We start from the raw sequence: 16803 nt of genomic DNA, 5'->3' as shown, positions 1-16803 counted from the left end.
ATTAAATTATTTTTTATTATTTTTTAAATTAATTGACATATAATAATAAAATAATAAATAAAGTAGAAAAAAATACATATCACGTGATTGTTTTTGAAGTATCAACATTAAAATTTTTAGACTTTAAATATAAGAAATTTTTTAAAAATAAATTGTCAAATTTTATAAGTAATTTTATTGAATAATTATATAAATATATTTTAACATAATTTTAAAAAAATAATTCATCATTTTTTTATTATGATAAAAAAATAATTAAAAATAATTAATTTTTAAAGATATATAATATGATGAGTAAAGTTTTATAGTGTCTAAAATTATAAATTTAAGAATTTAAAAATTCTTACAAAATGTTATAAAAAAATTTTAAATAATTATTTTTTCATATAAGATAAAATTTTAGTAATTAAAAATTAAAAATATTTAAATAAAATGTTGATCTTTAATAAGATAAGTTATTTTTTATACAAAAAATATAAAAATAGAGGTAAAAAAGATATCAAGCGACATGATATTTTTTAAACACTTTTTTTAATAAGATGGCACAATAAATATATATATATATATATATATATATATATATATATATATATATAATTCATTTTATTGAAATTATATAATATATCTAAAAATATATAATAAATTTTAGGCTTATTAAAAAATAAAATCTAAAATTTTTAAATTTTTTACTATTATAATTAAAACGTTTTTTTCATGTATCTTATAATTAAAACTTAATTAATATTACAATGAAAAGAAAAAATAAATTTCAAAAAATGACAATAAATTATAATATAGTTTAAATTTTATTTGATTAAATATTTTTTATTATTATATAAAATATATTCATGATATAAAATATATTCTACTGTATTTTTAATTGAAATTTTGCACTAAAAGAATGATTTTAGTTATCAAGGCCAAACTTTTAACTTGGGATTTAATATGAAACCCTACACTCGTAAGCTCCCTTTCCATTGATCTATCTGCGCGTTTGGGTTTCTCTCTATCTTTTTTCTAGCACTTAGTCTGATTTTTTGGTCGAAAATTGCTCAATTTCGATACGATTTCATCGAATCTGGAGAAAATTTGAGGTAAGTGACGTAATTTCTGATCAGTTTTGTGAATTTAGCCTTTTTTAACGGCGGAAATTCATTGGAAGGGTGCGAAATTTGCGCTGAGTTCTTTGAGGCGGACGGTGAAGAGGAATTTCACCAAAGAAGTGGAGTTTTTTTGGACGGGACAACGGGGTCGCTGAGTGGGACGAGAAGTTCCAAAGTCTGTGTACTCTATCGCCTCCAGAAGGAGAATTTCACAGTCATCAACGTGGGTTTGCTTCTCCTTCTCTCTGCCATTTTTATTAAAGATTTTGTTTTCTTTGCAACTAGTGAATTTCATGCATGAATATTAGGGGTTGAGTTTACAGTATTAGAAAATTTTCTTCTTGGCTTCATTTTTTCTTTTTTTAGGTTGTTGTTTTGGGTTGCCTGCTATTAAGGTGTAAGAGGGTTGTGATTGAAGAATATAGGTACGTGAAGATTATTGTCCATTTCTGCAGTTATTGAAACATGTTGTTTTAGCTATTGTGGAATTATAATCATTTGGTTGTAGTTATTCTTATATGATTTCTGTCATTCATTACAAAAGATGTTGCTGAGTTCATGAAGAATTGTTGTTGGGTTTGCGTAGATGGTGTTCCTAGGTACTAGAAGATCTTTTTTTTTTTTTTGAATTTTTAGTTCTTAATTTCTAATTATTTGAAAATTTATTTTATTATTAAAATTCTTGTTATTGTTGTGGGTTCCATAAACTCTGATAAACAGAAAACAAACGGAAAGCCTTAAAAATGGCTAAATTTAGCTATAACAGAAGTTCAATGGTTTATTTGATCTAAAAAATGTGTAGTTGCTTAACTGAGTCTTGGCTTATAGTTCATGGGTGAAGTTGTGCGCTTTTCTTGGGAAGAAAAGAGGGAGAGATTGTTGCAGCAAAAATCCATCCCTTTTGGTCAAATTCCTGCCAATCCTGACCCAAAACAAACACCCAAACCCTTGATTGCACTTTTGTTACTCCAATTTCACTCAAAGTTGCAAAAATCAAGTGAGAGGAGAAGAATCCCTGCAGCTGTCCCTTGTTATTCCCACCATTTCCAAAACTGACTGGATGTCATAATCACTTCCTTGCCTTCTCCAGCCATCGCACGACCCTACCCTAGTCACCATTTCTCAGCTGGAGTTGAAGAAGAAAGGAAATTGGATAATTTAAAAGCAGAACTTGGGGGCTTCAATTCCAGCAGCTCCAGTGATGCATCGCACGTGCTGGCTAACACGGAGGTCTGAAGCTCCTCTCTCTCTCACCACCCTCCATGATGTAGACCGGTACTAACGTGTTAGGGCCACTCACCTGCAGCATTTTCATTAACAGTGCCCATCTTCCCCAATTTCTTCCATCCTTCTCTTTTTGTGTTTTAGCTTAGAATAGCCTTTGTGTATGTATTTTTCTGTCAACAGTTTCTCTTGTTATTTTGCTAGTTTTGTGTTAGGTTCAAAATTAACTAGTCATTTTGCCCTCGCATTGCATGAATTATTTATAATTTTATTTTAATAATATAATATATATATATATATATATATTTTATATTTTATATTTTTATAATCATTCTAAAACATTTTGTTATTGGTAATTTTTAATTAATTATAATTTTATATCAAGTGTTAATAATTTAATATATAAATTTTTTAATAGCAAACAGTATAATTTTGTATTTGACGAAAGATATAAAAATATATAACATTTAATTTCAAATTTTGAAATAGGTTGATAACTAGATTATTTTTTATTACTTTTTAAATTAGTTGACATGTACTAATAAATTGTTTAATAAGATTCTAAACTCAAAGAAAATACCTGATGAATGAAGGAGGAATATTTTAGTACTTATTTTAAAAAATAAAGGAGACATACAGAGTTGCTCAAATTATAGGGGAATTAAACTCATGAGCCATACTATGAAGTTGTGAGAGAGAGTTGTGGAACATCGACTACGTCATGATACTTCTATCTCTCCCAATCAGTTTGGCTTTATGCTCGGTCATTCAACTATGGAAGCGATCTTTCTTATTAGAAGCTTGATGGAGAAATATAGAGATGTGAAGAAAGATCTATACATGGTTTTATCGCTTTGGAGAAGACTTATAATAATGTTCCAAGAGATGTCTTAAGGAGCGTGTTAAAACAAAAGAAGGTATCTATTAGGTATATACAAGTGTTGAAAGATATGCATGAAGGAGCAACTACTATTGTGCGCATAGTGGGAGGAGACACAAGAGATTTTCCTATCTCAGTTGGATTACACCAAGGTTCAGCTGTAAACCCTTACCTTTTTACATTAGTTTTAGATGAATTGATGAAACACATACAAGAGAGTATCCTTTAGTGCATGATGTTTGCGGATGATATAGTTCTGATAGATTGAGACGTGAGAAGGAGTTTATAGAAAGTTAGAACTTTGGAGAAGTACTCTAGAGTCAAAGGCTTTAAGTTGAGTAGAACGAAAACATAATACATGCATTACAAGTTCAGTGAAGGCCAAACTGGTGATAGGGAAGGAGTTAGCTTGGATGAAGTGGTACTGTCCTAAAGTAATCACTTTAAATATCTCGGCTTAGTCCTTCAAGCAGAGGGGGAATGTGAAGAGGATGTTAGTCATAGGATTGAAGCCGGATGATTGAAGTGGAGACGTGTCACGGGAGTTTTATGTGATCGCAAAATTCTCAATGAGTTGAAAGGAAAATTTTACCGTACACCCATACGACCGGCTATGTTATATGGTAGTGAGTGTTGGGCAATGAAGGAGTCATATGTGTCTAAGATAAAAGTTGCGGAGATGAGAATCTTGAGGTGGATGAGTGGCCATACTAGGCTAGATAAAGTCCGTAATGAGAGTATTGGAGAAAAGGTAGGAGTGGTGCCAATTGAGGATAAGTTGAGAGAAGGAAGATTGAGGTGGTTTGGTCATTTGAAGCGTACACATAGGGAGGCTCCAGTTAGACAAACAGAGCACATTAGGTTAGAGGATAGAAAGAAAAAAAGGGGTAGACCTAAAATGACTTGGAGGAGAGTAGTACAACATGATCTAGAAGCATTAGACATTTCCCAGGATTTAACCCAAAATCGTTTAGAGTAGAGAAAGAGAATCTATATAGCCTACCCCAAATTTTTGGGATAAAGACTTAATTGAGTTGAGTTGAGTTGAGTTGTACTAATAAAAGGATAAAATAGAAAAAAAAACATATATGTCATATGAAAACATATATGTCACATGGCGATTTTTGAAGTATCATTGCTAAAATTCTTAGATTTTAAATATAAAAAATATTTTCAAAATAAATGTTTAAATTTTATAAATAATTTTCTAGTGAATAATTATTTAAATATATATTAATATAATTTTACAAAAAATGATTCATCCTTTTTCTAATCTAACAAAAAATTTAATTAAAAAAATATTATTTTTTAGAGATATATGATATGATGAATAAAATTTTATAATGTCTAAAATTATAAACTTGGTAATTTTAAAATTCTTAAAAGATGTAGTAAAAATATTTTAGATGACTACTTTTTTCTTTTTGGTATGAGATAAAATTTTAGTTGTTGAAATTTGAAAATATTTAAATAAAAAATTGATGGTTATATTGATAATCTAATTTTTTATATAAAAAATATAAAAATTAAAAAAAAAAAAAATGCCACGTGGTGATTTCTTAAGCTTTTTATTAAAATAGGTGGCAAGCACTTTTTGAGGCTTAGCTTTAAATATATATATATATATATATATATATATATATATATATATATATATATATATTAAATTGGAATTGCTAGTTGAAATGGAATTAGTTTCGAGTAAATGTTACAATTTCAAGTTAAGGCATGGAATTGAGTTTAGCATGTTCTATTACATCATCCCCACTACACCATCTTCTTCTTACACTCACCGTTTCCATGTTCTCTTACCCTTTTACAGAAAAGCATAACTGAGAGGAAAAGAGGGAAAACCACTTGAAGTGGTCCCCATTCACCAGACGTGCATGTCCAAATCAAGTAAGTTGTCTTCTGATTTCTACCTTTTCCTTATGATTTTTGCTTCTCTATCAACTCTTTCCTCTTTCTGTTTTAAATGTCTAATTTTCTAAGCACTGACCGTTTATCTTGTTGACAGCAAAACATGAGGCTTGCAACTGGCTCCAGCACTTCACTGTAATGTGAGCCATTTGCTTGTTTTGTAAATTGAAATAGTTTTTTCATAGTATTTCACAAAGAAATGGATGGAAAAGGCATGGTTTCTTTGAAAGACATAGTGCCTTCTGCTCAAACCAATATAAAAACACAATTCATACTTTTGGACAAAGGCAGGACAGCAATGGAAGGGCAGAATAAGACATGCTTGGCCTTGGTGGCTGATGAGACAGCTGCTGTGCATTTCCAGTTTTGGGGAGATGAGTGTGATGCTTTTGAGCCTGGTGACATTATCCATTTAATCAATGGCATTTTCTCCTATAACAGGAACAATCTTGTTTTGAGGGCAGGGAAGAGGGGGACCATAGAGAAAGTGGGAGAATTTACTATGGCGTTTGTGGAGACACCTAACATGAGTGAGATTCGTTGGGCACCAGACCCTAGTAATTCAAAGAAATACGTGCAGGAGGCTGTTATTTCTACCCATTCTCGTATTTTTCCTCCATTGGCGTAAAAGCAATATGGTTTTTGGTTTTGGATGTCAATATCCGAAGCCACCACCATCTTCTCCTACCCCCAAACATTTCCCTGCTCGTCTACCCCTCTACCATTCTCCATTTGATCTTCCCAGCGGCAATCATCCCACTGCTGGCCTCTCTTATCTCTTGTCACATTCTCTGCCATTACCACCATTGCCCTAAACATTCCTTCTCCACCTTTCTTCTCACCCATCATTTCCATGTTCTTCTACCCCTCTACAGAAAAGGATTAACAGAGTAAAAGAGGGAAAACTACTTGAAGCTTCAGTTACCAAATCCACTCTTCTGACATATGTCCAAATTGAGTGTGTTTTTCTAATTTCTTCTCTTTCCATACTTGATTTGGTAATTTTTCTACTCTATCCACTCTTTCCTCTTTATATTTCCAACCCTCTGTTTTTTTAAGTACTGCTGAAAGCAAAACATGAGACTCACAACTGGCTCCACCGCATTGCAGAGATGTGATATGCCAAGTCAATTCTCCCTCTCTCTCTCTCACTCTCTCTTTCTTTCATTGTTTATAGAATGTAAAGATATAGTATTATTTCAGTCTTTTTTTTTTCCACAATGTTTTTCATTGTGAAATTTTTTATTTAATCATACAAATTTGTTGATCACATAAGTGGCTTTTGATTCTTTGGTACTTAATCCTCAACCTTGATTGTTTGGCTTTGAACTTGTACTTAATATTGATGGTTTATGATAATTTGTTCTTTTTGTGATTACTTGAATAGTTTTTGCTTCACAAATAAAATGATTCAAATTTACCACTTCTTCCTGATTTTATCATTAATTTTTTTTTTCAGTAGTTTATTTACTTTCACTATGTATTTAACTAGACATTTTTTTGTTGGTTTGATAATCTGAATTGATTGTTCAGACCTGATTATTTGTGTATTTTGATTCTTTGATACTTAATCCTCAGGTATTGAATCTTGAGTTTTTTTTGTTCTAATTATTTGGTCGAGATTGCTGTTAGTTTTGGTAGAGATTGCTGTTAGTTATCTTATTTTTGTAGATTTTGATTATTTGACTCTCATCTAGTGTTATTAAATCGGAGAGGTTGACTCAGCGAAGGGACTGTAATATATTAATGGTTCAACTAGGAAGTCAATTATTCAATAAATGGATCATTAAAAATTAATTGAATATATAAATTAATTAATATTAATTAAATATAATATTTATTAATATAAATAATATAATTAATTAAATTTTAATTATTTAAAATAATATTTTAATATTTATTAAGTTATAATTAATAAGTTTTAATTATATTTTTAAGTTTTATATAAAAATGCTGAAGTAATATAAAGTATAAAAATTTCTATAAACGTATAATTTTTCTTTTAATATTTATGAAATATTTATTATATATTAAAAAATAAATATATTAAAATATAAAATATAATTGTTGAGTTAGCTTAATGGTTTTTAATTTTAAAGATTTTTTTTTGATGTTTTGAGTTTAATTTTATATATTAAAAAAAAAATTATTGAATAATTGAATTAATTGAGTTATATTAGTCCATCGATTTAACCATCGGTTCTATTAGATTATGTTAGGTCATTTTCTTATTTGGTTTAATTATAAACTTGAACAGCTTTAAAAATTAATTTATTAATTTACTGGTTTAGCCAATCAGATGGATTCAAGGTTAATAACTACGTTCTCATCACTTTTGTTTCATTTCTGGTAAGTATCGGCTTTTGTTTGTTGCTTAGGAGTCCGTAGAGGGGATGCTATTTTGGTATATTTTGTACTGTGGGACCTATCTGGGATACCAATAGCCTCTAAGAGGATGCTATTTTGGTATCATTGAGTGGGGCCGGGACTATCTGGGATACCAATAGCCTTTGCAATTGATCAGTTTGATATCGAACCGAAAATATCTCAATAATACTTTTATAAATTTTATTTTAATGTGTAAATATTTTTAATAAATAATTGTGATTTTTAATTAAACTTGAAATAGTAATAGTAATGGTGTCGCTCAAATGGTTTGCCGTTACAAAACTGGATAAGAAATAAACTGTTAACAACCATGTTGTAAAAGAATCCATAATTTCACAGGTAAAAAAATATAATAATAATAATATTCTGATGGGTAAAACAACTAATTTCACTCAGCATCAATCAAAACTCACAAGAGATTATCAACAGAGAAAGAAGAAATCAAAATAAATCGCATTGTTAAAAATTTGCAAATTGTTTCAATGGCTTAATCACACCGGCTATTTCACATTTGAAATTCCGTATTTTTAATATAAAATAAAAAAAATAAATAAGAAGGATAAGTTCATAGGAATCATGAAAAATCTCTTGAAAATAAATGGAAAGCCTTTTTCTTGCTTCTCTTACACTATCACCATTAGGGAATACTTAACTAATCGTTATGCATGGATTATTTATTATTTTATTTTAATAATATAATTTAATATACATGTTTTATATTTTTTATTTTCATAATCATATTATAACATTTTATTTAAGTGTTAATAAAGAAATAAGTCGATTATCAAATTATTTTTTAAATTAGTTGATATAATCATTTATCAATAATATGATTAACAAAAAAACTCAACTCAACTCAACTAAGCCTTTATCCCTATATGGATTCGCTTTCTTCACTTTGAACGATTTTGGGTTAAATCCTCAGAAATATGTAATGCTTCTAGGTCATGTTGTACTACTCTCCTCCAAGTCAATTTAGGTCTACCCCTTTTTTTCTTTCTATCCTCTAACCTAATGTGCTCTACTTGTCTAACTGGAGCCTCCGTATGTCTACGCTTCACATGACCAAACCACCTCAATCTCCCTTCTCTCAACTTATCTTCAATTGGCACCACTCCTACCTTTTCTCTAATACTCTCATTACGGACTCTATAGTCTAGTATGGCCACTCATCCACCTTAACATTCTCATCTCTGCAACTCTTATCTTAGATGCATACGACTCTTTCAGTGCCCAACACTCACTACCATATAACATAGCCGGTCGTATGGCTGTACGGTAAAATTTTCCTTTCAATTTATTAGGAATCTTATGATCACATAAAACTCCCGTGGCACGTCTCCACTTCAACCATCCGGATTTAATCCTATGATTAACATCCTCCTCACATCCCCCATCTACTTGAAGTACTGAGCCTAGATATTTAAAGTGATTACTTTGGGACATTACCACTCCATTCAAACTAACTCCTTCCCTATCACCAGTTTGGCCTTCACTGAACTTGCAATGCATGTATTCTGTCTTCGTTCTACTTGACTTAAAACCCTTTGACTCTAGAGTACTTCTCCAAAGTTCTAGCTTTCTATTGACTCCTTCTCGTATCTCATCTATCAGAACAATATCATCCGCAAACATCATGCACCAAGGAATACTCTCTTGTATATGTTTCGTCAGTTCATCTAAAACTAATGTAAAAAGGTAAGGGCTTATGGTTGATCCTTGGTGTAATCCAATTGAGATCGGAAAATATCTTGTGTCCCCTCCCACTGTGCGCACAATAGTACTTGCTCCTTCATACATATCTTTCAATACTTGTATGTACCTAATAGATACCCTCTTTTGTTCTAACACATTCCATAGGACCTCTCTTGGAACACTATCATAAGTCTTCTCCAAATCAATAAAAACCATGTGTAGATCTTTCTTCACATCTCTACATTTCTCCATCAAGCTTCTAATGAGAAAGATCGCTTCCATAGTTGAACGACCGGGCATTAAACCAAATTGATTGAGAGAGATAGACGTATCATGACGTAGTCGATGCTCCACAACTCTCTCCCACAACTTCATAGTATGGCTCATGAGTTTAATTCCCCTATAGTTTGAGCAACTCTGTATGTCTCCCTTATTTTTAAAAATAGGTACTAATATACTCTTCCTCCATTCATCAGGCATTTTCTTTGAGTTTAGAATCTTATTAAATAATTTAGTTAACCATGCCACTCCCATATCTCCCAAATACTTCCACACTTCAATTGGTATTTCATCGGGTCCACAGGTTTTACCTACTTTCATTCTCTTAAGTACTTCCTTTACTTCTAAAGATCTAATCCTTCTAGTATAATTCACATTCTTTTCTATTGTTCTATAATCTATATTCACGCTATTACCATTTTGATTATTATTAAAGAGATCATTAAAATAATTTCTCCATCTTTCTTTAATGTCCTCATCTTTCACCAACACTTTTCCTTCTTTATCCTTAATGCACCTAACTTGATTGAGATCTTGACATTTCCTTTCTCTCCTCCTTGATAATTTATAAATATCTTTCTCCCCTTCTTTAGTTCCAAGTTTCTCATATAACTTTTCAAAGGCCTGTGCTCTTGCTTGACTAACTGCCTTTTTTGCCTCTTTCTTTGCTATCTTGTACTGTTCATATGCCTCATTGTTATCACATTTAGGTAATTTCTTATACCATTCCCTTTTTCTCTTCACTGTCTTTTGTACTTCCTCATTCCACCACCATCTCTCTTTTAAGGGCAGTCCATGTCCTTTAGACTCTCCAAGTACTTTTCTAGCTACTTCTCTAATCTTTGATGCCATCTGTATCCACATATTATTGGCCTCCATATCCAGCTTCTATACTTCGGACTTGAGAAGCTCATTTTTGCACTTCACTTGCTTTACTCCTTTGAACTCCCACCACTTTGTTCGAGCTACACTATTTCTTCTGACCTTACTTGAATTGTTCCTAAACTTGACATCCAAGACCACTAGTCGATGTTGACTTGTTAAAGCCTCTCCTGGAATGACCTTGCAATCCTTGCATATAGATCTATTTGTCTTCTTGGTTAAGAGGAAGTCGATTTGGCTTCTATGTTGTCCACTTTTGAAAGTCACTAAATGTGACTCTCTTTTTATATAGTAGGTATTTGCTAGTATTAGGTTGTATGCCACAGCAAAATCCAGGATGCTTTTTCCTTCCTCATTTCGACTGCCAAAACCAAAACCTCCATGAACATTCTCATAACCTTGTTTATCACTTCCTACATGTCCATTCAAATCTCCACCAATGAAAACATTCTCTTCATTCGGTATGCTTTGCATTAAATCATCCATATCTTCCCAAAACCTTTGTTTACTCTCACTGTCTAGTCTTATTTGTGGGGTATAAGCACTAACTATATTTATTGTTTCTCCTTCTAGTACTAGCTTTACTAGTATAATTCTATCTCCTACTCTTTTCATAGCTATTACTGCGTCTTTCAATGTCCTGTCTATGATTATGCCCACTCCGTTCTTGTTTCTCTCCTTTCCGGTAAACCACAGTTTGTACCCTGAATTACCCACTTCCTTACTTTTCTCTCCTATCCATTTAGTCTCCTGAATGCAAGCAATATTCACCCTTCTCCTTTCCAAGGTATCCACAAGCTCCATTAATTTTCCTGTAAGTGATCCAACATTCCAAGTACCAACCCTGATCCTCCTCCTATCCTGCTCCTTCCTAATTGGTCTCCTTCTATGATATCTTCTATTATTTTCTATAGCTATCTTGTGTTATGTTCCACTATTTATTTTACTATCTGTCCTATGGACTAACTTCTTTACCCACACATTAAATAGCTAGGTTAACACATTAAACCCTTGCCACATGTCACCCTTTGATTAGCTCTTGGTTTAAGTGACCCAATCACATTGTGCCAAGTGTCAAACCTATATTTAATCTTGATTTTAATCATCTTACATGATTAAAAAACATTTGGCAAGCTAATGTGTTATGCCATGTGTCACCATCTCATGGTGCCACGTGTCTGTACAAAATGACCAAAATGCCCCTGTGTCTTAATTTTGAGTTCTTAACCCAAAATAATTATTTTCTTCTTCTAATTAATTTATATCAAATATAAATTAATTAATTAATCTCTATTAATTAATTTCTCATTAATTAAATTCATATTTAAATACTTTAAATATAAATTTAACTTATATTATACATCCAATAATCTAGATTTGGTTTCAAGTCATGCTAGGGACTTTGCAATCTAATTGCAAACCAAACCTATTTAATTAATCAATTTAAAATCTTTAATTAATTAATTAAATCATATTTAATTAGGTGATAACTTGTGTATGTGTGTGACTTACTAGGCTCATCACTAATTGGCAATGAGACATGATATCAACTCTTAATATCATCAGAACTCTTTCTTACCATAAATGATTTCTCTAAATCATTTTATGAACCTCATAGACCATGGTTAACACCTAGCATAACATGCTATGGCCACCCAATTAGTAATAAGGTTTACCTTAAATGAACCTATAATCATATGTTACCATGCACTAGAATCTCTCTGTTACAAAATCCCAACTCAAGCTGGAGTCATGGTTTATGTCAAACTCCATTTGCTATGAATATTATATTCTCTTTTAATTCCAGTTCTTGATTAAAAAGATTTTCTCATCAGAAACTCCTTTCTGAATAAATCTATCTGTCCTGGCCAGGAACTTGAAACATTAAGAACAATTAAATGAACATAGGATTTTATCTCTATTTACTTAGAGGTACAGATTCCATCTTGATCAACACCTACCTCCATATATAACTAGTAGGAGCCAACACATGCCCATATACCCATACACAGTACAAGTATGAAAGCAGTATCAAACTCAAACTACCTATATACAAGATAACTGTGCTATCTCAGGTCTAAAGATTATATGCACTGATATGATTTATGACAAAACATTGACAAGAGTAAACTCCATGTGCTTCTCATAAGTGTCACTGGTTCGGCCTACTTATCATTTATAAGTGCCTATCATATTTGTTATATGGCATGAGACTCACCATTTCATCTTATTTATATCTCATATAAATAACTTGGGAACAAACAAGAGTACAATCTTTCTGGATAAGTCATGTCCTTATTATGAAGTATCCTCGATTGTGAACCTATTTATGATACTTCGTGCTATAAATATTGTCACTCATATTCTTAACAACTTAAGAATAATATTTCTAACAAAATATCAATGGACCTTTTCTATTACACATAAATATATTATGTAAACGGAAAAGTGGAAATGCCTTTTATTAATAAAACATGTACAAGATACATACTAAATGATATGCTCTAGGGCATACTACTAACAATCTCCCACTAGCACTAGAGCCATTCATTACAATACCTTAGACCTATCTTCTCAAGATGTCGGTCTAACTGAGTCTGTGACATAGGCTTAGTGAATGGATCAGCTGGATTTTCAGCTGATGCTATTTTCTGCATGGCTACATCGCCTCGCCCAACTATTTCTCTGATAATGTGGTAGTGCCTTTCTATGTGTTTGGATTTTGGGTGAGACCTTAGTTCCTTAGCCTGTATGACTGCTCCATTATTGTCACAGTGTAGTGGAATTGCTGACTCAATGGAAGGAACTACTGTAAGTTCTGTCACGGACTTCTTTATCCAAAGCGACTTCCTTTGCGAGATCCGATGCGAGAATATACTCGACTTCGTAGTGGAATCTGCGATGCGTGCTCTGCTTGGAACTCTTCCAACCGATCGCACCTCCATTACAAATGAACACATATCCAGAGGTAGACTTTCTATCATCGATATCCGATTGGAAATCGAATCGGTATAACCATCCAATTGCAAGTCTCCACCTCCATAAATCAAGAATAAATCCTTAGTTCTTCTCAAGTACTTAAGAATATTCTTGTGACTATCGATGTTCCAAACCTGGATTGGATTGATACCGCTAGTCAAACTAACGAGATATGCGATATCCGCCTAGTACACAACATTGCATACATTAAACTTCCAATAGCCGAAGCACATGGAATCCTGGCCATCTTATCTCTTTCTTCAGGTGTCTTTGGAGACATCTCTTTAGAAAGATGGATACCATGTCTCACTGGTAACAATCCTCTCTTGGAATCAAGCATGTTAAACCTCTTTAACACCTTTTCCAAGTATAGACTTTGGGATAAACCAATTATTCTTTTCGCTCTATCTCTATAGATGCGAATCCCAAGAATATAGGTTGCCTCCCCTAAGTCTTTCATGGAGAATGTATTTGACAACCATACCTTTATAGTCGTCAACATACCTGTGTCATTACCCATCAACAATATGTCATCCACATATAAGACAAGGAAAGTGATAGCACTGTCACTAACCTTCTTATATACACATGGCTCATCTTCATTTTTGATAAAACCAAAAGATTTAATAGCTTCATCAAAACGGATGTTCCAACTCCTCGAAGCTTGTTTCAACCCATAAATAGATCGCTTTAGCTTGCATACCTTGGAACCATCTTGGGATTCAAATCCCTTAGGTTGTTCCATGAAAATGTTTTCTTCAATGTATCCATTGAGAAAAGCTGTTTTGACATCCATCTGCCAAATCTCATAATCATAGTATGAAGCTATTGCTAATAAAATCCTAATTGATTTAAGCATGGCAACAGGCGAGAAAGTCTCCTCATAGTCGATTCCTTGCCTTTGGCGAAACCCTTTCGCTACTAGCCTTGCCTTATAGGTCTCTACCTTTCCATCAGAACCAATTTTCTTCTTGAAAACCCATTTGTTCCCTATAGGTATAATACCTTCAGGTGGGTCAACAAGATCCCAAACTTGATTCTTATACATGGAATCAATCTCGGATTTCATAGCATCAATCCATTTTGAAGAGTCTATATCTGATATAGCTTCTTCATAGGTAAGTGGATCATCTCCATGATCTACTTCTTCATGAGTAGACAACTCTAGTTCTTCTTCATGAAGAAAACCATATCTCACTTGGTGGGTGAGATACCCTAGTTTTTCTACGAGGAACAGCTGTAGATGTTTCATCAACGGGTATTGGTTGACTAGATGGATCTATATCCATCTGATCTGTTGGTTGGTCAGAATTCTCTAATTCTAACTCTATTTGCCTTCCTTTGCCTCCTTCTTGAACAAACTGTTGTTCAAGAAATGTGGCATCTCTACTTATCACAACCTGTTGTGAAGTAGGCAAATAAAAATAATATCCAAAACTATCTTTTGGATATCCAACAAATCGACCTTTTTTTGATCTGGTCTCCAATTTATCAGTGTTCAGCTTTTTGATATAAGCTGGACAACCCCAAATCTTAACATGCTTAAGACTTGGTTTTCTTCCATGCCATATCTCATAAGGTGTGGAAGAAACTGATTTTGATGGAATCCTATTTAGAATATACAAAGCTGATTCTAATGCAAATCCCCAAAAGAAGATTGGCATATCAGTATAGCTCATCATACTACGTACCATATCCAATAGGGTACGATTTATCCTTTCAGATACACCATTCAGCTGTGGCATTCCTGGAGGAGTCAGCTGAGAAACAATGCCATGCTCTCTCAAGTATTCATCAAATTCAGTACTCAAATATTCACCTTCACGATCTGATCGAAGAGCTTTAATATTCTTTCTTGTTTGATTTTCTACTTTAGATTTAAATTCTTTGAACTTTTCAAAAGATTCATGTTTGTATTTCATCAAATACAAATACCCAAACCTTGATTTATCATCAGTAAAGGTAATAAAATAATGAAAGCCCCCTCTAGCCATTTCTTTAAACGGACCACATACATCACTATGTATTAGTTCCAAAATTTTTTCAGCTCTTAGCCCTTGTCCAACAAAGGGTGATCTAGTCATTTTGCCCTGAAGGCAAGATTCACAAGTTGGAGTAGGCTCAGAGCCCAATGAGGATAGAATCCCCATTTTCTCCAATTTTGCAATCCTATCTTCTGCAACATGACATAACCTTAAGTGCCAAATATATTTTGAACTTGAGTTGGTTTTCACCATGGCATTGTATTCATTTAGATTGCTATACTCTGGCCAGTGGAAACACTTTCTTACTGACAATGGAAATACTTTCCTGTTGGCAATGGAAACACTTTCCTTTGCCTCCATCAGCTTTAGTCTTCCTTTTCTATTTAGCTATTTTCTTGGAAGGACCAGGAATCTGAGGTTTCTTTTTCTTATTACCCTTCTTCTTGTTGGACTTTCCAGTAGAAGAAGATGCAACCAAAGCTACCTCTTTTCCTTTATTACCTGGCATATTCTTTTGGGCAATAACCAGCATGTTGAGTAAACCAGCTATGGTGCATTCCTGTTTAGTCATATGGAAATTTGTCACAAAATTCCCAAAAGACTCAGGAAGGGACTGAAGGATCAAATCCGTCTTTAGTTGGAAATCCATGTTGAAGTCAAGATGTTCCAACTGCTCAATCAACCGAATCATCTTGTGGACATGATCCCCAACATTCTGTCCCTTAGACATCCTCATACGGAATAACTGTATAGATATCTCATACCTAGCATTCCTGGTGTGCTCACCATATAACTCTTGTAGGTGAAGGAGGATCTCACTCACACTCTGCATGTTCTCATGTTGCTTCTGTAACTCATTACTCATGGAAGCAAGCATGTAACACTTAGCTCTCATATCATGCTCCTTCCACTTGTCCAAAGTTTCATGTTCCTCTTGTGTGGCCTCTGGAGGTAAGGGACCAGGAACATTTGAATCTAGAACATATCCTATGTGTTCAAGGTTCAGGACAAGTTTCAAATTTCTTAGCCAATCAGACAGATTAGGTCCTGTCAACCTATTGTGATCAAGTATGCTTGCAAGGATATTGGATGGTGTGGTTGTTTTGTGCTCATTTTTATCAGAAAATTAACTGCAGAAAATAACCAAATTAATTAGTAAATGTATCATGTAATTAACCAAGATGATTATGGTCTTTTAATCAAATTGGTCCTCCCACTAACTTAGCGAATCCTACACTTCCAAAGTAGAAAACGGAAATCCTAGTTGGATGGATTTCTAGTGGGTGATTGAATTCTTATAATTCTATTGATCATCCTCAGGTACATCTATTATTGGAATTACAATAAACTATAAGTGAGCAACTCCTTGCCCATCACATCTCATGTGAGATTCAATCCTTTACTTAGCCCCTAATGCTCAAAATCTCAGGTACATCCATTATTGACTTATCTTGCATTAGTTAAGTTG

At 32.9% G+C, this 16803-nt stretch overlaps 1 protein-coding gene across 3 annotated transcripts; it reads left to right on the top strand.

Moving 5' to 3' along the window:
- Window positions 1–862: 862 nt before the first annotated feature.
- On the top strand, window positions 863–6486 carry LOC110651817 (uncharacterized). 3 transcript variants are annotated; one of them, XM_021807246.2, is made up of 5 exons: window positions 863–1094; window positions 1163–1326; window positions 5030–5106; window positions 5225–5267; window positions 5419–6486. In XM_021807246.2, exons 3-5 carry the CDS (start codon window positions 5094–5096, stop codon window positions 5753–5755), a joined length of 393 nt encoding a protein of 130 aa, XP_021662938.1. In that variant the 5' UTR covers window positions 863–1094; window positions 1163–1326; window positions 5030–5093; the 3' UTR covers window positions 5756–6486. The 3 variants fall into 3 exon arrangements, with proteins under 3 accessions (XP_021662938.1, XP_021662934.2, XP_021662937.2); XM_021807242.2 differs by adding an exon at window positions 1470–1528 and having other exon boundaries at window positions 868–1094; window positions 5225–6486; XM_021807245.2 differs by having other exon boundaries at window positions 868–1094; window positions 5225–6486.
- The last annotated feature ends 10317 nt before the right edge of the window (window positions 6487–16803 follow it).

The sequence above is a fragment of the Hevea brasiliensis genome, chromosome 8, assembly GCF_030052815.1.
Source record: "Hevea brasiliensis isolate MT/VB/25A 57/8 chromosome 8, ASM3005281v1, whole genome shotgun sequence".
Taxonomy (NCBI): domain Eukaryota; kingdom Viridiplantae; phylum Streptophyta; class Magnoliopsida; order Malpighiales; family Euphorbiaceae; genus Hevea; species Hevea brasiliensis.
Note: the sequence above shows the minus strand (reverse complement) of the source record. Positions and strands in the feature narration are given on the sequence as shown.

Bases quoted from the DNA above. Each gene is read 5' to 3' on its own strand.
- LOC110651817 (XM_021807245.2), top strand. From the start codon at position 5,327: ATGGATGGAAAAGGCATGGTTTCTTTGAAAGACATAGTGCCTTCTGCT.